The 21,388-nt window shown below is 48.2% G+C and overlaps 1 protein-coding gene across 1 annotated transcript in view; it reads left to right on the forward strand.

Annotated features, from left to right (window-relative positions):
- Positions 1–21,388, forward strand: part of LOC148529103 (uncharacterized) — an 86,641-nt gene that overhangs the window by 26,983 nt on the left and 38,270 nt on the right. Inside the window, exons 12-16 of the mRNA XM_088468842.1 lie at positions 1,968–2,261; positions 4,782–4,967; positions 5,269–5,919; positions 13,868–14,572; positions 14,932–15,069. Coding sequence (XP_088324968.1) covers positions 1,968–2,261; positions 4,782–4,967; positions 5,269–5,919; positions 13,868–14,572; positions 14,932–15,069 — 1,974 coding nt within the window. The remainder of the gene's footprint in view (positions 1–1,967; positions 2,262–4,781; positions 4,968–5,268; positions 5,920–13,867; positions 14,573–14,931; positions 15,070–21,388) is intronic.

Raw genomic sequence — 21,388 nt, forward strand, 5'->3', positions numbered from 1 at the left:
CAATACATTTATTAAGAGGCCCCACATGTCCTTAGAGTAGAACTTATGTGTCAAATTTATGTGAATGAATTGAAAAGTACATTAACAGCGCTCCTGACCACTGTAGCTTTAGTGAGAGTCCGTAGATGATACCTATGGAATATTTCTGTGATTTCTTTGAGGTGACTCCCCTGAAGCACTATGGGTCATATTCTTTCTCACATAGAACCGTATTCAATTAGAAGCGAAAAGCCGAGATCCGCGAAAAAGTATTGCGAATTGCGACTTTTCGCCTGTCGGAAATTTATTTCTGTATTCAATTCCATCCGCTTGTCGCGTACGCGGAAAGTCAATGCAATGTAATAGGCAATAAAGATTTGCCTCTGAATCGCTGGAGAATAGAAGCCCCCAAAGGCTAACTGCGCCAAAATATCCCTAAAAAAAAAAGTAAGGAACACCCCAAAAAAGTACTTTCCATATGGGGATGAAAAAGTACAAATTAGGGGAACAAAAATAAAATGTAGCGGAATAGACTTCTTAGTGGTCTGCAAGGATGGTGAAGTGTTTTTTTGATTGCAGGTGCTTGCTTCAGGTGCGTTTTTTTACGTTTTTTAAAACTTCACTTTAGCGACTTTAAAATATGCTAGCACCCATTTTCAAGTACCCCAAATTTGACAGGACTACTTATTTTCACATAAAAAAACTGGTTAATGCTATTCTTCACCACTTGTACAAAGACGCTAATTCGAGGCAATTGTATCAACTTAAGTAAACAGTTTTAATAGAGCTAATCGGGCACTACTACATTGATCCCCAATGTTTCTGCTTCTTTTTGAGGGGTTCAGGCTGATATCCCCGATTCTAACAACACTTTCCGCCTGTTTTGACTTCGCGTGTCGCCGTTTTCGCGTCTCTTGGAATTGAATAAGGCGAATAGTGGGTACATACACGATAAGTTTCCACAGCTATAATACACGATGTAGGCGAAAAGTCCGGCAGGTGAAATTTTATCACGTACGTGAAACTAATTGCATACCGCCCATAGTCTTACTTATGTTTGCTGATCGGCAGCACAGCCCAGGGCATGTTTCTGACTGGTCTGACAGGTAACGCACAGCCTGGCATGGTTGCAAACAATGTGATTACACCAAGCAAGTGATTAGGAGGAGTCTCCTCAAAAAAATCATAGAACACTAAATGTACTTCAAACAACCTTCAGTCAAATCCACCTCTCAGTCAGTAAACTTCATATGTACTTTCCTCTTTCTCCAAAATGTCTCTTAATACTTACTGTACCACTTGCAATAACCCCCCCCCCACACACACACACACACTCACACACTCAACACTCACCCTTCAAATTACCAACGTTTATTGACTCCACCCAGAACAATCCACAATTTCTCCACTCACACTACACTGGGCGATAAACCAAACTAATAATCAAATGACTAGTAAAACCCTGCAACCTCGTAACATGGCGGCAGGGTACCTCGGGCACATAACGTCATAAAGTCACGCCCTGGGGGGAGGTGGACAGGACCACCATCATCAGTTAACTATTACACTGTTCGAGTGTGCTGTACAGGTCCAACAGCTCCTTGCCGACACTGTGAGAGACATCATGACGTCTCTCTTCACAAAATGCAGGAACCAGGAGGTGGAGGAGGGCGGTTGCAGCGGATGGAGAACATGGCAGTTTCCACCCCCAGGACATCCCACCCTGCTTGACTGCATCGGCCGCACCGCCCTACTTATGGCCCTGAAACTATACATGTAACCTATTAGAAAACATATGAAACCTAATCCTATTGAGAACACCTACACATTATATCATCTTCTATGACTTGATAATTATAAACATGCTCACAAATGAGAAAGTAAATGTTCCTGAAGATAGGGAAATATTCTTTTTGTGATAGGATGTTTTTTTTATATGGAAAGTAAACATTAACAATAACAACTAAACAGCTTGACTTTTTCTTAAGTCTCAGTTATCAGGGAGGATAAAGATTCAGGTTATCGGGAAATCAAAAAGTCTTCCTGCCGGCTACAATGAAAGACTGGAACTGGCACCACTTATCACTACAATCACAGCAGAGCCTGAGGTGGAAGAAGACATTTTTCAAGCTTGTTCCAGAGATGGAAATATAAAGAATTGGGAACACACCTTAAGAATTAAGGATACACAAGAAAAGGAAGACAACAATATGACAGGAAATGAAGACAATGAGACCGAACAAAGAAAAGCAGCCGTAATGTGTGAAGATAGTCAGGAACAAGTAAATTATTCCTATTCTCCAAACTCTGCCTCTTTCATAATATCATCTCTCTGTTTTATCTCATACAGTATGTCCCTCTTGTTGTCAGGTACATTTCCTTATCTGCTAGCAACATCCTCCTTTTTCCTCTTCTTCAGAGGAGCCGATACACTAGGGGGGTGATGCAGAATTGAATGCAAGATGGCCGTAATTGTGCTTGCAGTGCTTACAAAGAACTAAATGGGTACATTAGACATAATGCAGAGTTAGACGCATCTCTGTGGTCAGCCCACCCCTATCTATAAGAGTGGTTTCATAGCCATTATCATCATACAAGAAAATGGTTTGCCTAGTACTATCTCTGTATGTCATTCTTATTTATTGTTTTTTTTATATACTTTGGGGTCTATTCATGATGTTAATTCTAATTTGATGCGAGTGCCGGAGCAATTCATCATTGCTCCGGCGCAGAGGCAGCTGATCCGAAAATCAGCTGTCTCCCCGAAGTGTATCACTGTTCTGAAAGGAGCAGTGAATCTTTTCACTGCTCCTTTCGGAGCAGTGATGCTAGTGCGCATGCGCGACCTACAGGTCACACGTGCACACAGGAGCCCCGACATCTGGTAGAAGGGGCCGGACAGGGGAGGAGGGATCCGAAAGGATTCCTCTTCACAACCCGGAACTCTTTCCCATAGGGAAGGAGTGGGTTGCGAGCCCGGCGTGGGAGCATTCACAATCTGAATATTATATTTTCGGAGCTTGATGAATTCTGTGCCCATACTGGTGTATGGGGACAGTGGGCCATTCCACCAGAGAAAGGGTCTCCTACTTTACCTTCTTGATGAATGGCCCAAACACTTAACTTTTACAATTGCAGGTGAAAATGTTCATTTTCACCCTGCTTTTGTAAAAATTAAGTGGTGATGAATAGGCCCCTGTAAGTATTATGAGTATCTTTCTAATATTTATCTTTATTTAATAAGATTGGTCTCTGTGATTCTTATCGGATCCTTTTTGCCTATGGATTTGGCTTATCTATGCGACATATCTACAGGTTATAATTTGGTTAATGCAATTTTGGGGGGTTTGACAGTATTTCTCATATGCAACAAGCCCCAGAATGCAATGTATTCCACAGCTTGGATGCGGTGGGTAATGCCATCTTCAGAAGGCATCACCCTCTAGAAGCCCTTACCAAGAGAGGTTTCCTTCATGCATACCGGAGTAATTAACCCTGGTATGCATGCGAAGAGTGGCAAGATGCATCACATCTCGAATCCGATGCGTCATGCAACCCGCCCAAAGTGGTTGTTTTTTTATTAACTCTATGTCAGACCCACATCATGCAGGCTCAAGTGAGTGCTGATCTTGACAAATTGACGGATAGTGGTTAGAGACTGGAGTATCTTGGAACCGGGTCTGTGACACCCATGTTTAAATATACACAGTTACCCCTTGCATTCATATACCCATGATTACTCCCATCCTCAAATACACACTGTTACTCCCACCCTTGTATACACACAGTTACTCCCACCCTTATATTTACATGGTTACTCCTGAGCTCATGGCTCATGTACACACAATTACTTCTGTCCTCATACACACACTGTTAAGCTGGGTAAACACCTAAAAAATATATCTGCAGATTGAGTGGTCTGCAGATATATCTTTTAGATGTGTACCCAGCTTAACAGTGTGTGTATATCTGCATATCGAGTGATCTGCAGATATATCTGCAGATGATAGTTGTTCATACACACTGAACAATCATGTGGCTGTGGGTCCCGCTGACCGGGGGTCGCGTTGCGGCCTCTGCTGCAAGTGTACGCCGCCCATACACACAGCATGATGGACAGATATATCTGCAGATACTGTATGTCTGCCATCGACTGTGCAGCACATCCAACGTGATATGTCTGTAAACTACGTCGTTCACAGATATATTGCTGGTACACACTCGACAACGGGCACATGATATATTGGCTGATCGATTGATCGGTCAATATATCTGTCAGTGTGTACTCAGCTTAACTCTCAATTTCATATAGTCCTTGCACTCACATATAAACAGTTAATCCCACCCTCATATATTTATTTATTTATTAACAGTTTCTTATATAGCGCAGCATATACCGTTGAGCTTTACAATTGGAAACATTAATAGAACAAAACTGGGTAATAACAGACAGATATATAGTTAGGAAGGCCCTGCTCGCAAGCTTACTATCTATAGGACAAACTGTTACTACTGCCCTTGTGTGCAGAAGTAACAGTGCACACAAGGGCAGTAGTAACAGTTTCTATATGAGAGTGGGAGTAAATGTTTATATGTGTCATTTCTGTCCCCATGAACAAATAACTATGCCACAGAAATTGGGTGTTTGTTTGTTGGATTGACTACCAAGTGTATTTTTTGTACGCTGCTTACCCTCATTTCATCTCTTTATTTGCTTGTTTTCTTCGTTTTTTTTTTCTGAATTATCTTGGGTTTTTTCATGTGGAAACACATTGCATTGCTTCACCTTTTTTCCTTTCTAGGGTTCTCTAAATGATCTGACGATATCGTTACTGGAGGCCACAGGTAGTCTGATTGGAAGATTATCCTCATTGAAAGAAAAGTTAGGGAGGTCCCAGCCGCCAGACTCCTTTTCCACCTACAAAGAGCTTGAACAGAATGTACAAGTAACCCCAGAGCATAGATATGATGTTAAGACCACAGATACGGTGAGTGGTGCAAAAAACCATGCTAATATTGACATGCCTTTATAATAAACCTCTAAAATGACACGCAACTCAGCTTACCTAAAGATAAAACAAAATTTAACAATAAATTATATTTATGGAAAAGATATAGCAAGTTTAAGTTTACTCTCTGTCCAATAATTATTTTCCTCTGTTACAAAACAAAAGTCACATGAAATGTTTTTTTTTAACACTTTTAATATTTTTCACACATCATCATTGTTGTCATTTTTTTTAAATATTTTTGAAATTCAACTTATTCTAACCAACTTGATCACCTCAGACTCAAGTATCCCAAGTGAAGATAACAGCGTTCAATGGTACAAAGGATAACATTAATAAAGATGGAACTGTGACAGCAATGTCAAAGAAAGAGCCAGATGGAGATCAACTAGAACATGATGGAGAGTGCATCAAAAATAAAGGCAGATCGAAGACTCTAGAAAAACAAGTAGTGGGCTGTGAATGTATGGGGAAAATAACTACTGATGTAGACTATATAGCTATAGAAACACAAGGGGGCTGTGAGACAGAAAGCAAACAGAACAAAGAAAAAGAAGAGAAAAATTATTTTATTACTGGAAATGTCATAAATATTCAGCATGATACATTAAGCCAAGGAGAACATTGTCACATGCAGGAAGACGCACTGACAGAGGTTTCTGCTGCTTCTGCAGAGGGTATGCAAAAGTTGGATGTTATAGATCCAGTTCATTTACAATCCAAGAAGGAGACTCAGATATTCAAAGAGCAAGTTTACCCAGCAATACAGATAAACTTTGGGGATAGAGGAAGTCAGATAAGTTCTTCAACACAAAGACTAAGACCTAATGAAGATGGCAGAAATTCCTCAGATGATAATGCTGAAGAATACAACACCGTATATCATTCTAATGGAGAAGAAATATGTTCAGTAGAGTCAGCATCTAAGCTGGTAATGTATTATCATAATATTGTACTGTTGTACATTACTTTTATTTTCTCTATATATGAGAAATGTGGTAGAGTTTTAAAGGATCATATTTTTTTCTACATCAGGGTCCATAGGGTTCCACAGGATACCTTGGGTATAGGTGATGACGTCAGGCATCGGGCACCATAGAGTTAAAGTTTTCAGCCTCCCAGGATGCACTAGGGTCCCCCTCCTATACCCTGCCCCCGAACAAAGGCATCCCAGTTTTCGTTGGTGCCCGGCTCGGAGTCGGATGCACCTGTTTAGAGGGGGGCTAAGGTTAGCCCCTGAAGTTTCTTCATAAGCAGCTGTGGCTGCTCATCTGGAAGTACAGCATGGACAGTCAATGCTGACGTCCATACTGTCTTCCCTACTCCCCCGCCAGTACCAGAACGCCGGTACTGATCCGGGGATGCTGGTAAGCATCTGGGGTCACAGCTAGCGGTGACCCCAGATGTTTGGGACCATGGCCGGATTCAAGGGGGCAGCAGGTAAGCAGCGGGGTCCCGCGGTGGGTCCCTGCTGAGCACATGGTCCAGAGTCCCCAGGCAGGGGGCTCCCTGGGGACTGGCTGCAGCATGGAGCCAGGTAACTAACCTGCGCTTCCACTACCCCCCTGCTGCGGTGTGGCATCCCAGGGGTTAATTGCATGTCAGGGGAGCGCGCCTTCCCTGTACACAGCCGGCCCTCCCCCGCTGCACACAGCCCTCTCTGCATCTGCTGACTGGCCCTGTGGCAGCGCTCCTCCCCCAGGCCGGCCTCCTCTCTGCTCCTCGGTGGTCATCTTTGCTGAAGCATGGTGAGCGCTGCTGGATGCTGATGATCGGTGGCATCGCGGTCTGGGTCCCCCGGCATACCTCTCCTCCGTTGGTAACAGGTCTGTGTATGCAGCGCTGTGTCCTACCAGGCTCTGTGTCTGCGTAGTTAAGGATCAGCGCTGATAGTGCAGGAATTGATTTCTTTGCATTGCATGTGACTTCTGCTTCACTTTCTACTGTCAGCCATTTCACTGTCCCTGCTCTTCTTCTGCTAAAGCCCTTGCGGTGCGGTGATTGCAGGGTGGTTCTCCCACTATACTAACAAGTATCAGTGAGAGGGATCACATACTTACCATCATGTCTGAGAGTGACTTTCCTCTCCAGCTTATGTGTACTACGTGTAAGGTACCAATAGCGGAGGGGGAGGGTAATGCGGAGGGGCTATATCGGCAGTGTTATTTATTGGCGCGGCCAATTACTGTCACGGCTCCGGTACAGGAACCGCCCTGGGCTTGTTTCGCCAAGGCGCTTACAACCCTAGTGGGCCAGTTAGCTCCGCAGCCTGCGTTTTCACAGATGGGATTGTCCCAGCAGTCAGTGGTGTCGTCACCCATGCAGGGTTTCCCGAGACAATTGATGGTACCCCACAGTCTCCCTATTTCCCCTCCCCAGGTCTCTCAGGAGCCTGCGTGGGTTAATTCACTGACAAGTGCTGTACAGCATTTGTCGGACGTGTTACAAGGGGAGTCTGTATTGCGGCCACATAAGCGGTCGGTGGCGTCTTTGTCCGCTCCTTATGAGGATGACGGGACGTCTGATGATGGGGAGATTCTGGATCTTTCTGACCAAGAACCTCACCGTACTAAAGAGTCGGATGCTAAGTCCAAGGCTTATATTCCTGGACTTATTCGGGCAGTCCGTACGGCTTTAGTGATTGAGGATGAAGATCCTCCGGTGTCAAAGTCAAAATATGCCTTTTTTAAGGATATTAAGGGTGACGCCACAGTGTTTCCTCTTTCGGGTCAGTTAGTAGACCATTTAGAGGAGGCGTGGAAACACCCTGGTAAACGGTATCAGCCTCAGAGACGCTTGGCGTTGACTTACCCGTTTGCGGACAATTATTTTTCTAAGTGGGAATCCCCTCCACAGGTGGATTCTCATGTGACACGCCTGGTCCGAAGTGCCACGTTGCCCATGCCCTCCATGTCCTCCTTGAAGGATGCTACGGACCATAAGGTGGAGATCTGCCTAAAGTCCGTTTATTCCCTTGTGGGGGGGGGGGGGCAGCCAGGCCGGCTGTGGCCATTTGTTGGGTAGCCAGAGCTATGGAGCGCTGGGCGGATAGTTTGGAGGCATCTTTGGATTCCGACTGTTCGGCTGAACAGACCGAGTTGGTGGGCAATCTCCGGGATTCGGCCACTTACATCAATGAAGCGGCTTTGGATATCAGTACCCTAACTTCTTGGATTTCTTCGGCAGCTGTAGCTGCTCGTCGCACCTTATGGTTGCGATCTTGGAAGGCGGACACTGATTCCAAAAAGGGCTTGGAAGCTTTGCCTTTTAATGGAGAAGTCCTATTTGGTCCGGATCTGGACAAAATTGTAGCCACGCTGGCGGCAGCCAAATCGGCATGTCTCCTGTCTGCTGCAGTTCCTTCCAGTTCAGGTACGTCGTCCTTTCGGCCTTACAGGGCCCAGGGTAGGCCTAAAGCACAGTCTTTTCCCCGACAGGCTGGCCCCCAAAAATCGGCCAAGCCACGGAAACAGGCCTGGAGTGCCAGACGTCCGGCCCCTAAGTCAGATGACAAGCCTGCGGCCTGACGGTCTGGGTCTCCCTTTGGGGGATCCCAAAGTGGGAGGCCGCCTGCTGTAGTTTGCCCAGTGTTGGTCAGTAACCACGACAGACAATTGGGTTCACGAGATGGTTTCTCATGGGTATGCCCTCTCCTTTCGGCACAGGCCCCCATCCCGATTCTTCACCAGGTAGTTTTGCACACTATGCTCCAGGCTGGAGTTATAGTGCCTGTTCCATTCTCCCAGAGGGGCCAGGGTTTCTATTCCAATCTGTTTTTGGTGCAGAAACCCAATGGGTCGTACCGTCCGATCCTCAACCTCAAAGCACTCAACAAGTCCTTGAGGGTGCCGAGGTTTCGGATGGAGACCCTACGGTCCATCATTCTGGCGCTGGAACCTGGGGATTACATATTGTAGTTGGACATACAGGATGCCTACCTGCATGTTCCTATTCTTTTACGCCATCAACAGTTCCTCAGGTTTGCAATCCGCAATGACCACTTCCAGTTCCGGGCATTACCTTTTGACCTGGCGACAGCACCATGTGTGTTCACCAAGGTTATGGCGGTCATGGCGGCTTCCCTGCGGCTGCAGGGAGTCCGCATGTTGCCGTACCTAGACGACCTTCTGTTGGTATCAGGATTTCCAGAGCTCCTTCTACGCCACTTGGACCTGACGATTGCGGTACTGCAACGGCACGGCTGGTTAATAAACTGGCAGAAGTCCACCTTGATCTCGTCTCAGAGGATTCTACACCTCGGAGCCTTATTGGACTCCAGACAGCAAAGGATCTTTCTGATGGGGGAAAAGATCTCTGCCTTACAGTTGAGTGTGCGCAGTTGTCTGCAGAGTCGCCGTGTGTCTCTGCACTCGGCGATGAGGTTACTGGGCTCCATGGTGTCAGTATTCGACATGGTGGATTATGCCCAGTTTCACTCCAGACCTCTGCAGCAATTGATCCTCTCCAAATGGAATGGACTGCCTCAGAGTCTAAAGTCCCAGACGATGGTGCTCACTCCGGAGGTTCGCCTGTCCCTAGCCTGGTGGTTGCAGACGACCCATCTCAACAAGGGTCGTCCATTCTGGGTGGCGAATTGGGTCCTGTTGACAACGGACGCCAGCCTTCGGGGCTGGGGAGCAGTCACGGGTCCACACTTGTTCCAGGGCAGATGGACTCAGGTGGAAACAGAGCTTCTAATAAACATCTTGGAGCTCCACGCGGTTTTCAATGCTCTCCAGCAGGCACATCGGGTTCTCCAAGGTCACCCCGTGCAGATCCAGTCGGACAACGCCACCACCGTGGCCTACATAAATCAGCAAGGAGGAACCCGAAGTCAGGCGGCACTCGTAGAGGTGTCCCGAATCCTGGTTTGGGCAGAGCGCAATCTCCCGGCCATATCAGCAGTATTCATCCCAGGAGTCCTGAACTGGGAGGTGGACTTTCTCAGTCGCCATGACGTTCATCCGGGGGAATGGCCTCTGCACCAGGACATCTTTCAACTTCTGGTGGACAGGTGGGGTCTTCCAGAGATCGACCTCATGGCGTCACGGCACAACAACAAGTTGCCGGTGTATGGGTCTCGCACAAGAGACAAAAAGGCGTCTCTGGTGGACGCTCTGTCCATCCAGTGGACGTTCCGGTTTGCTTATCTCTTTCCTCCATTTTCCCTTCTTCCACGGGTAATCCGGAAATTCAAACAGGAAGGAGGGACGCTCCTGTTGATAGCTCCCGCGTGGCCCAGGTGGCACTGGTTCTCAGACCTCCAGGGGCTGTCCGTGGACGTTCCTCTGCGGTTGCAGTTACGACCGGACCTACTGTCACAGGGTCCTTGTCTTCACCCGGACCTGACTCGGCTGTCTTTGACGGCGTGGCTGTTGAGACGGCTATGTTAAGGTCCAGGGGGTTTTCCAGCTCTGTAGTGCAAACTATGCTAAGGGCTCGGAAACCATCTTCTGCAAGGATATACCATCGTGTGTGGCATACGTTCTTCCAGTGGTGTCGACCGAAAGGTTATGCCCCTCGGGAGTTCCGTCTGTCTAGAGTGTTAGCTTTTCTACAGGCGGGACTGGACAATGGGCTTCGCCTTGCGTCTCTGAAGGTGCATGTGTCTGCCCTGTCAGTCTGGTTCCATCGTAGGATTGCTGCAATCCCTGATGTGCGCACCTTTATGCAAGGTGTTCTTCGAATTCAGCCACCTTTTGTTCCACCAGTGGCGCCTTGGGATTTAGCTGTGGTCCTAAGGGCTCTCCAGGGACCGCTGTTTGAACCACTGGGCTCAGTGGACATTAAATGGCTGACAGCTAAAACAATTTTCCTTCTTGCCATTGCTTCGGCCAGACGTGTTTCTGACTTAGGGGCTCTATCCAGTAGACCCCCTTTTCTGATTTTTCATAGGAACAGGGCGGTGCTGCGCACTCGTCCTGGATTCCTTCCTAAAGTTGTTTCAAGTTTCCACATCAACGAGAAAATCGTTGTGCCGGCTGTCAACTCACCTGACCTATCAGTGGGCGAGGCCACTTTGGACGTTGTGCGGGCCTTAAGGATTTATGTTGACCGCACTTCTTCATTTATGAAGTCGGACGCCTTGTTTGTCCTCTATGGCTTCCGTAAAAAGGGTTGGCCTGCTTCAAAGCAGACTTTGGCAGGTTGGATTCGTATGGCAATTTCTGAAGCTTATCTTCATGAAGGCCTTCCGGTTCCATCCTCTGTGAGGGCTCATTCCACTAGGTCTGTGGCTCCTTCGTGGGTAGCTCGATGTGGTGCCTCTGCAGTCCAGATCTGCAAGGCTGCCACATGGTCCTCGGTCCATACCTTTGTGAGGTATTACGCGTTTGACACCTTTGCCTCTCAGGATGCTTCCTTCGGGCGGCGGATTCTCCTTTCAGCACAGGAGCATCCCCACCCTTAAAGGATACTGCTATGGGACATTCCCAAGGTATCCTGTGGATACCCTATGGACCCTGATGTAGAAAATATGAGATATGGTAAGAACTTACTTTTGTTATCTCTATCTCTACGAAGTCCATAGGGTTCCACAGGACTCCCACCCTGTTGCACCTGTGCTGCAGATGGGCTTTGCTCTGGTCACCGGTTTTTCCGTCTCCCTCTGGTGAGAATGTGATTCTTGTGTGTGTCCAATCTTTTTTCTCTCTCTTCCTTATCCTCCTCCGGCCTATGGCTTGGTACGTAACTGAGATGCCTTGGCTCGGGGGCGGGGTATAGGAGGGGGACCCTAGTGCATCCTGGGAGGCTGAAAACTCTAACTCTATGGTGCCCGATGCCTGACGTCATCACCTATACCCAAGGTATCCTGTGGAACCCTATGGACTTCGTAGAAATAGAGATAACAAAGGTAAGTTCTTACCATATCTCATATTATAATGTGTGCAGTCTGCTTGAATACAAATGATTACAGAGTAGAGATGCAGGCTGAAGGAATGACATAGAAAACTATCTATATGGCATACTGCATATACATTTATATCATGGAACAGTTTGGTGACATGAGCAGAACATAAACCTGGAGACCACTAGTGAATCTCAGAATACTATAATGGCTAACCAGTCACCATTGTCCCAGTATCACAGTATGAGACACAATCCATGTTAGTATACAGTAGTATATGCATGCTTAGTATAAATAACAAGATTGGTAAAAAGATGCAGGTCTCGCTGGGGGGGTCCATCTGCTTTGGTGTAAGCTGGCACATCTTAGTAACAAAACAAAAAAAATCCTTAAACCGTACGTGTGACTTGATATTGCAAGCTAGAAAACCATGTACAGTAAACAGTACAGTCTATAAATATAACAGCAAGTGACAGCCCATGAAGATCGACAGATGTAGTCCAAATATCAACTAGTTTTGTCTAGATGCAGGGCCGATGCAAGCTGTCTGGGCTCCCTAGGCAACATTTCATCCACCGCTCCGGCCCCCTCCAATACTATGCCATACTATGCCACATATTAGTGATGCCAATTTATAATATGCCACACAACAGTGTCCCAAATTCATAATATACTATAAAGAAATGCCCCAACTAATATGCCACAGAGCAGAGCCCCAAAATCATACTGTGCATCATAACACTACCCCCAATGCATAATATGCCATACATCTGTGCCACAAATTCCTTATATACCACACAGCTGTATCCCCAACTCATAATTATGCTGCACATCAATACCTCCAATACATAATATGCCATACAGCTGTGCACCAAATGTATTGTATGCCACATAGCTATGAATTATGCTGTACAATGCCACACATGTGCCCCAAATTCTAACACACACACGTGCATCAGCCTTGGTCATCAGTAGACCCAGCAGGGACAGAAAGAGACATTCTTGCTTTTTTTTGTGGACTCAGCGGCAGCCTCCAGTGGCCAGCGCCCCTAGGCAGGCACCTAAAGCTGCCTATTGGTGGCATTTGTCTAGATGCAATACAGTCAGGAAGTCGACGGTTGAAATGCCGACTGCCGGCTTCCCGACTGTGCAATCCTGACAGGGGACTAATGATAGTCGTTGAAATCCCTACGCCCATCATTATCCCTACGCCGGGAGCCTGACGCTCGGCATACCGAACGAAGGTAAGCCGGGCGGTGGGCGCGGGCAGCAGCGGGGGGGTAGAGTTAGGTTAGGGGCTCCAGGGGGGACTTAGCATTAGGCACCCCCCTGGGAGGGTTAGGATTAGGCTAGGGGAAGGGGTTTAGGGTTAGGCACTCCTGGGGGGGAGGTTAGGGTTAGGCACCCCCCCGGGGGGTTAGGTTTAGGCTGTGGGGAGGGGGGGTTAGGTTTAGGCACTTACGGGGGGGTTAGGGTTAGTCACTAGGGGGGAGGTTAGGGTTAGGCTCCCCTAAAGGTGGGTTAGGGTTGGGGGGGGAAGGGTTAGGAATAGTTACTTACCTTGTTGGGATCTTCACTGCCGCCGGTCTTCCGGCGTCGGGATTTGAACCGCCGGACATAGGTTTAGATGACATCCAGAACAAAATCCAAGCATAGTTAAAATTGTAAATACATGCACGCAAAATCAATTACAAGGATAGTATGGCTTAATAATTGGATGTTTTACTGTGGACTGGCAAAGTTTTTGTTATTTATGTTGCTAAGTTAAATAATTGATTGTTTCCCCCCTCCCCACATAATCAAGCAATTTCCAAGCTGACAGATCAGTTTTCTGAATGATTGTAGACCATTTTGCATTATTCGTCCCAAACACTCAACTTTTATATTTCATTTATTTTTTTTGCAAACTCTTTTTAAAACAACTTTATTGGATAACTACATGACTGTATTTAGGCCTGTTTACAGGATATTTTCTGCCTGCGGTCACTTAACATAATTGCTTATTGCTCTTCCATTTTCTTCATCATTTCAGGTACCGTCTGAATATAATCTATGTGAAATATATAATTTTAAGTTAGGCCCAGAAAAACGTGAGCAATTTGCAAATGTATATATAGAAGGACAGAGACAAAATGAGCAGGAACCACACAGAGAAGTTGATAATTTAGTGGGAAAAAAGAAGGTAGAACAGACAGAAGGAACAGAAATGGAGGAAATAGAAAATGTGAGAAAGTATATAAGGAAAGGAGTAGTAAAAAGGAAGAGATTGGATACAGAAGAGAGAGAGATGGAAAAGCAGAGTAAGGAGGATGAGTATCAGTCAGATCAGGAATTAATGAAGACAGATAGTCAGGATGAGTGCTCCGGATATGGAGAACTAACATGTAGAGGTAATGGTGAGCGGATGGAACTGGATGACATAAAGATGGGTCACAAACAATTGTCAGGCAGTGATGATGGATTGGTGAAGAATAAAGAGTCGTTATTGAGTGTTGAAGTTGCTGAGATATATAGGAGATATGAGGGAGATATTTTACAGAAAGGGAGCATGAAGGAAATCAGGGTAGCTGGGGAGATACAGATAAACCAGGAAAATCTGAAAGAGATTCTTGGAGAAGAAGGATTGGATACTCAGGTTGGAAAAGAACAAAACATGGAGTCATGCCCATGGCCGGAATCTGGAATGGCCTGTGGTGTGGGGGGAGAGAGTCAGCAAAGCATAGCAATCAACCAACAGGTAAATGAGAAACCATCTTAGAAGAAATGTGTTCATGCCCTCTGTCTCTTTCACATATTCATATGCTATATTTTATTTGTATATTCCACAGACCTTGTTTATGATCACATGAATTAAATGCATTAATCTTCAATATTTTGCATTCTTTTTCTCAGAATCTCTTTCCTACCATCTACCATTCACAGTTGTTGAATTATAACTCACCATATGTTCTGTCAGTCATAAACAATAACAGGAAAGCTAAAGGCTGCCAACCACTGCAGGATATGTGTGTCAGTCAGCCCAGCTAGAGATTGATTGGCTCTTTTTGTCTGGCCATGTATTTACCTGACATTTGCTATAACCTTGATATTCGATAGGCACCAGGTCCATGGTTCAAGTTTTGGGGGACAGCCAATCAGACCGTGACTGTAGCAGCAGCTGGAACCTGTATGAATGATAACTTCTTGAATCACATGGCACAAGTGCCAGCCAATGGCATTCTCATGAGAAATGAGGTAGTGTTATGGTATTCCTAAAACTACATAATGTAGGACAAGACAGCTTTCTTTAACAACATTATTTATCATAAGAGCGAGATAACATTCTATCGTGCATATGCTTTTAGATTGAAATATTAGTTAGCAAAAATGTTTTAATAATGGTATACAGTTGTAAGAAATATATAATAAAAATTCAGGCCTTACAGCATTTCTGGCAAAATCTGATCAAAACTTATATGGACACTTAACAGTTATTATTATCATTACTGCTACTATTGTTGATTTGTAAGGTGACATATTGCTCCATAGCACCAGACACTGCAGAAAACAAGCATACATAAAACAGGGACATAAACGTTAGATAAAGTATATTCAGATGTTGTGAAAGCTTTGGGGTAAATTTACTAACAATCGAGTTTTTCTTTTTTTTTCAACTCGATTTGCATCGCCGAAACTCGGGTGATTTGATGCTTCTGAAACTCACAAATTTACTAAGAAGTGAGTTTAGCTGAAAGTGAGGTGGCCGATGGTGAAGCAGATTGAGATATCTCCCCCGAGTAGCAAGTTTAGATAGAGTTTTCTCACCCGAGATTGCAGTGTTTTCTCTTTGCCAAACTCTCCCAAACAAGCAGCCTGCACATATCAGTGAGATATGTGCAGGCTGCTTGTGTGATGTACCTGTAACAAAAGGTTAATATTTTTTTTAAAAAACTAACAGGTACTGGTGCCGGATGCCTGCTGGCACTTGTAGTTTCACAAGTGCTAAACGGCAGGCATGCTGGCACCTGTAGTTCCACGGTAAAAAAACAATAGTTTCTTATTATTTACATTACTTTTACCCCCATACCCACAGGCCAGGGGCGCGGGGAAGAGCCCCAGGCTTCAGACTAAGCCTGGAGTGCTAGGGAGAGGGGGGACCCCTTTATTGGGGGCGTACCCACCTCCCCTGAGATCCCCAGTTTGGGATGACCGGCTTGGGGTGATAATGCTTTGGCTGGGCTGACCCGGTGATGGGGTCCCCTGGCTGTGGCATTACACCCCGGCCGGATTTCAGTCCAGTGCTAGTTTTAAAATAGGGGTATCCCTACACCTTTTTTTTCCCTCTATTTTTAAAACCAGGACAATCTCAGCAGCCAGTGCTGGTTCCTAAAATATGGGGTAACCCTACTCATTTTTCCCCTTGTATTTTTAGGAACTAGGACTGGCTGAGCAGCCTGGGGCTACTTATGCTTTTGGGGGGGGGCACCCTATGGTATTTTTTTTAACATTTCACTCTTTTTTGGCTATTTCCAGGCAGAAACCTACATGGATCACACTGATCTGTGTATGTTTCTGCAGAACTCGCAGCTCGCAGGCAGGTGAATTGACTTCACAAATTTGGACACGAGTTTTGTCTGGTCTCGTGAGAGCTTAGAAACTCTCACCTTGGTAAATTCCTGAATCCTATCTTTACTAGTGAAAAGTTACTAGAGTTTGGCCAATGGTGAAGTGAAGAGAGTTTGCTAACTGTCCAGACTTTTTCTGTAGCAAAGGAGATTTCTACTTCAGGGTCCATAGGGGTCCACAGGGTGACCTTGGGGTATAGCTGGATCCTGGATCCTCGGGCACCACGGAGTTAAAGCTTTTAGCTGCTCCCAGGATGCACTTGGGTCCAACCTCCCCTATACCCCGCCCCCGAGCCACAGGCACCTCAGTTTAAGATGGTGCCCGGCCGGAGTCGGGTCACCCTGCGGGGGGGGGCTGCAGGAGCAGCCCCCTAAAGCTTTTTTTAACTTAGTTAAATTCATTTATTTTTTTGACTATAGTTTTGTTCTCCAGGGCGGCAGCGCTGGGCTGTCTGTACAGATGCCCACGCTGCCGCTCCTTCTCCCTGCTGGCGCCGCGACGCCAGCACTGAACTGGGGATCGCGGCGGGGGAAGCCAGAGTCTGTACTAGCCGGACTCTGGCTTCCCCCGGGACTGCTGCAGGAAGACGCCGGGGAGCTTAAGGTAAGCCGCGCACCGCTGATTAGCGGCGGTGCGCGGGTAATGCCTTTTATATGCAGTCCCATGCCCCCGGTCTAGGGGACAGACCGGGGGCGCTAGCGGTGGCAGCGGGACCCCCTCTATCGGAGGCATACCCCGTCAGACCACTAGACCACCAGGGTAAATTAAGCGGCAAGCGGGATGCCGCAACCTTGGGGGTTAAATATGCTAGCCAGGGGAGGAAGCCTTCCCTGTCTAGCGGCTCCTCCCCTCAGCTCAGCGCGCCTTTCAGCTCGGAGTCTGGCGTCGCTGAGCTGCAGCTACTCGGGCCACTCCTCCTCTGAGGTCTCCAGCGGCCATTTTCTTACTGGCAGCGTGGATACTCTCAGGGAGCACGCGGACCGGTCCCCCTGTGTACCTCTCCCCCGATCAAGGACAGTGTACACAGCACTATAGCCCTCCCAGACACTGAATCTGGGAGGTTGATTGTAGTGGAAAGGTGCAGTGAGTATATCTTCTCTGCATGGTATGTGACTTTTGCTAGTGCTGCCTGTCTGTGTCTTTTTTCTACTTACTGTCAGCCTGTACCTATCCCTTTCCTTCTCCTACAAGCCCTACAGGTGTGCGGGGGAAGGGTGTTTCTACTGACCTCACCTATATAGATCACGTATTTGTGAGGTCCGTCACATACAGTTGTGTGCTACACGGTGCCATATTGTGGGCTGTTGTTCAGCACACTGGTGAGTGCGCACGTTTTCTTCCTAAGTCATGTCTGAGGAGGAGATTGAGCACTCCGGGGCTCCGGCATTGTTCTCCTGCAGGCGCTGTTCTGCAGGAGTGGATAGGGAGGATTTGTCACAGGACGGCCTGTGCGGACGGTGCCAGGCGGTCCCTAGTACGTCTAAACCTCCCATGTCGCAGGAGCCACCATGGGCGATGTTTTCCCAGGTGCTGGTGTCCATCGCGGACCGTCTGTCGGCCCCGACTGCCGCCCCTACTAGGGCGTTGCCCCAGCCTGCCATCCCCCATTCCCCGGGTGTCCCACAATTATTGCAGACTCCCCCGGGGTCTCAGCCTGTTGGTCCCTATGCGGGGTTGCCAATGTATATTCAGTCCACCCCTGTGGCACAGCCGGCTGTGGTGCCGTTTCAGGCTCCTGTGACAGCCCCTCCACCCTGGGTGGATGCGTTTTCCCACACTGTCCAAGATTTGGCGGCAGCATCTTCGGCTTTTCGGTCGATTCCCATGTAGCACGCCTCATCAGGAGTGCTACTTTGCCATTGCCGTCTATATCCTCGCTGAAGGATCCTACGGACAGGAAGGTGGAGACTTGTCTAAAGTCTATTTATTCTCTCTCAGGGGCTGTAGCCCGGCCGTCCATGGCCATCTCCTGGGTGGCCAAGGCCATTGAGGGGTGGGCCAACGCCTTGAAGGACACGTTTACGGATGAATCTCCGGACGTCCAGAGGGCGTTGTTAGGACAGATGAGAGATGCCGCCTCCTACATTGGAGAAGCATCTTTGGATGCTAGCCTGTTGACCTCTAGGGTTTCGGCGGCAGCAGTGTCTGCTCGTAGATCCTTGTGGTTGCGGTCTTGGAGAGCAGACGCTGATCCAAAGAAAGGCTTGGAGGCCTTACCTTTTAATGAGGAATTACTATTTGGTCCGGACCTGGACAAAATAGTAGATACCCTTGCAAAATCCAAGTCAGCCTTCCTCCCTTCAGCTACTACACCTGCTAAGGTCTGGAGCTCGGCGTTTCGTTCCTTTCGGGTTCAGGGCAAGGCAAAGGGTCAGTCCTTCCCGAGGCAGTCCGCACCCAAGACCGCCTCAAAGCCAAAGAAGCAAGCCTGGAGTGCTAGGCGCCCTTCTTCCAAGCCAGAAGATAAGCCTTCTGCGTGATGGGACGGGCCTCCCTCTGGGGGACCCCAGAGTGGGAGGCCGACTTGTTCAATTCGCCCAGTGCTGGCACAATACCACCACGGATGCCTGGGTGCGAGAAGTGGTCTCCCAGGGGTACGCCCTGTCTTTTCGGCACAGGCCGCCTTGCCAGTTTTTTTGCACAAGTCCTTCTCAGGACAAAATCAAGGCCTTGCAGGTTCAGGAAGCCATAGAGGCCTTGCTGACGGCGGGGGTCATTATACCCGTACCACAGTCTCAACGTGGGATGGGGTATTACTCTACGCTGTTTCTGGTGCAGAAACCCAATGGCTCTCATCGCCCCATCCTCAATTTGAAGTCCCTGAACAGGTTTCTCAGGGTTCCCCAATTCAGGATGGAAACTTTGCGTTCCATCATACTGGCGATGGAACCGGGGGATTATCCAGGACGCCTACCTCCATGTGCCTATAGCAACATCGCACCAACGGTTTCTGCGGTTTGCTATTCTCCACAACCACTACCAATTCAGGGCTCTACCCTTTGGTCTCTCCACGGCACCAAGGGTATTTACCAAGGTGATGGCGGTCATGGCGGCTCACCTTCGGAGCCAGGGGATACGGTTGCTACCGTATCTAGACGACCTCTTGCTGGCAAGCTCCCCGGAGGTACTGATCCAGCATCTCCACCTGACGGTCGCTTGTCTACAGGCGCACGGCTGGTTGATCAACTGGAAGAAATCCTCCCTCATCCCATCACAGCGGATGGTTCATTTGGGGGCCCTGCTGGACTCTCGTCAGCAACGGATTTTTCTGACTCCAGAGAAGGTCTCCTCCTTACAGCTGCGGATTCACAGTTGTCTGAGCAGTGGCAGAGTGTCGGTGCACTCAGCGATGAGAGTTTTGGGGTCCATGGTGTCGGCATTCGACATGGTGGAGTTTGCCCAGTTCCATTCCAGGCCCCTGCAGGGGCTGATTCTTTCGGAATGGAACGGATTGCCACACAGGATCCGCTCTCAGATGCTGGTGTTGTCCTCGGAGGTGCGTCTGTCCCTAGCCTGGTGACTGCAGACAGCTCATCTCCTGGAGGGGCGCCCCTTTTGGATCCCGGAATGGGTTCTGCTCACGACAGATGCCAGTCTCCGGGGTTGGGGGGCGGTGACAGGCTCCTTGTCACTTCAGGGTCGTTGGTCGGCGGAGGAAGCGATTCTTCCCATCAACATCCTGGAACTGCGGGCAGTATACAGAGCCCTGCAGTCGTCCGGCACCGCTCTTCACGGAAGGGCCGTTCAGGTGCAGTCAGACAACGCCACCACGGTGGCGTACATCAATCACCAGGGAGGGACTCGCAGTCGAGCTGCGATGTCGGAGGTGTCCCGCGTCCTGGCTTGGGCAGAGCGCTATCTTCCAGCTCTCTCGGCAGTTTTCATCCCAGGAGTCCTCAATTGGGAGGCAGACTTCCTCAGCCGTTACGATGTGCGTCCCGGGGAATGGTCGCTTCATCCAGAGGTATTCCAACTACTCGTGGACAAGTGGGGGCTGCCAGAGCTGGACCTGATGGCATCCCGTCACAATCACAAGCTGCCTGTGTACGGGTCAAGGACAAGGGACGCAGGCGCAAGTCTGATAGACGCGCTGTCGGTGAAATGGCTGTTTCAACTGGCTTACTTGTTCCCTCCGATATCTCTGCTGCCTCGGGTCCTGCGCAAGTTCAAACAGGATGGAGGCACACTGATCCTGGTGGCCCCAGCATGGCCCAGAAGGCCGTGGTACTCCAATCTGCGGAGCCTGTCCATCGACCCTCCGTACCTCCTACCTCAACGGCGGGACCTGTTGTCTCAGGGGCCCTGTCTTCACCCGGATCTGGGTCGACTATCTTTGACGGCGTGGCTCTTGAGACAGCCGTCCTGAGGTCTCGGGGCTTTTCTAGCTCCGTTATTACTACCATGCTGAGGGCGCGCAAGCCTGCTTCCACGAGGATCTATCACAGAGTGTGGCACACTTACTTTCAGTGGTGCGAGGCCAGAAACTATGATCACCAGGTGTTCCGGGTTTCGCGTATTCTGACTTTCCTTCAGTCGGGTTTGGATTTAGGATTACGTCTTTCTTCACTGAAGGTACACGTGTCTGCTCTGTCGGTGTGGTTCCAGCGCAGGATTGCTGCTATGCCGGACGTACACACCTTTTTCCAGGGTGTTTTGAGAATCCAGCCTCTCTTTGTGCCACCTGTGGCCCCGTGGGATTTGGCGGTGGTTCTTCGGGCCTTACAGGGTCCTCCTTTTGAGCCCTTGGAGTCAGTGGAGCTCAAGTGGCTAACTTTTAAAACTGTTTTCCTCTTGGCAATTGCTTCTGCCAGGAGGGTTTCAGATTTGGGGGCGCTTTCTTGTCGTCCCCCTTTTCTGATTTTTCATCAGGACAGAGCAGTGCTTCGCACTCGTCCAGATTTCCTGCCTAAGGTGGTTTCCAGGTTCCACATTAATCAGGAAATTGTTG

The sequence above is a fragment of the Taudactylus pleione genome, unplaced genomic scaffold (genome assembly GCF_031769625.1).
Source record: "Taudactylus pleione unplaced genomic scaffold, aTauple2 ptg000086l, whole genome shotgun sequence".
NCBI lineage: Eukaryota > Metazoa > Chordata > Amphibia > Anura > Myobatrachidae > Taudactylus > Taudactylus pleione.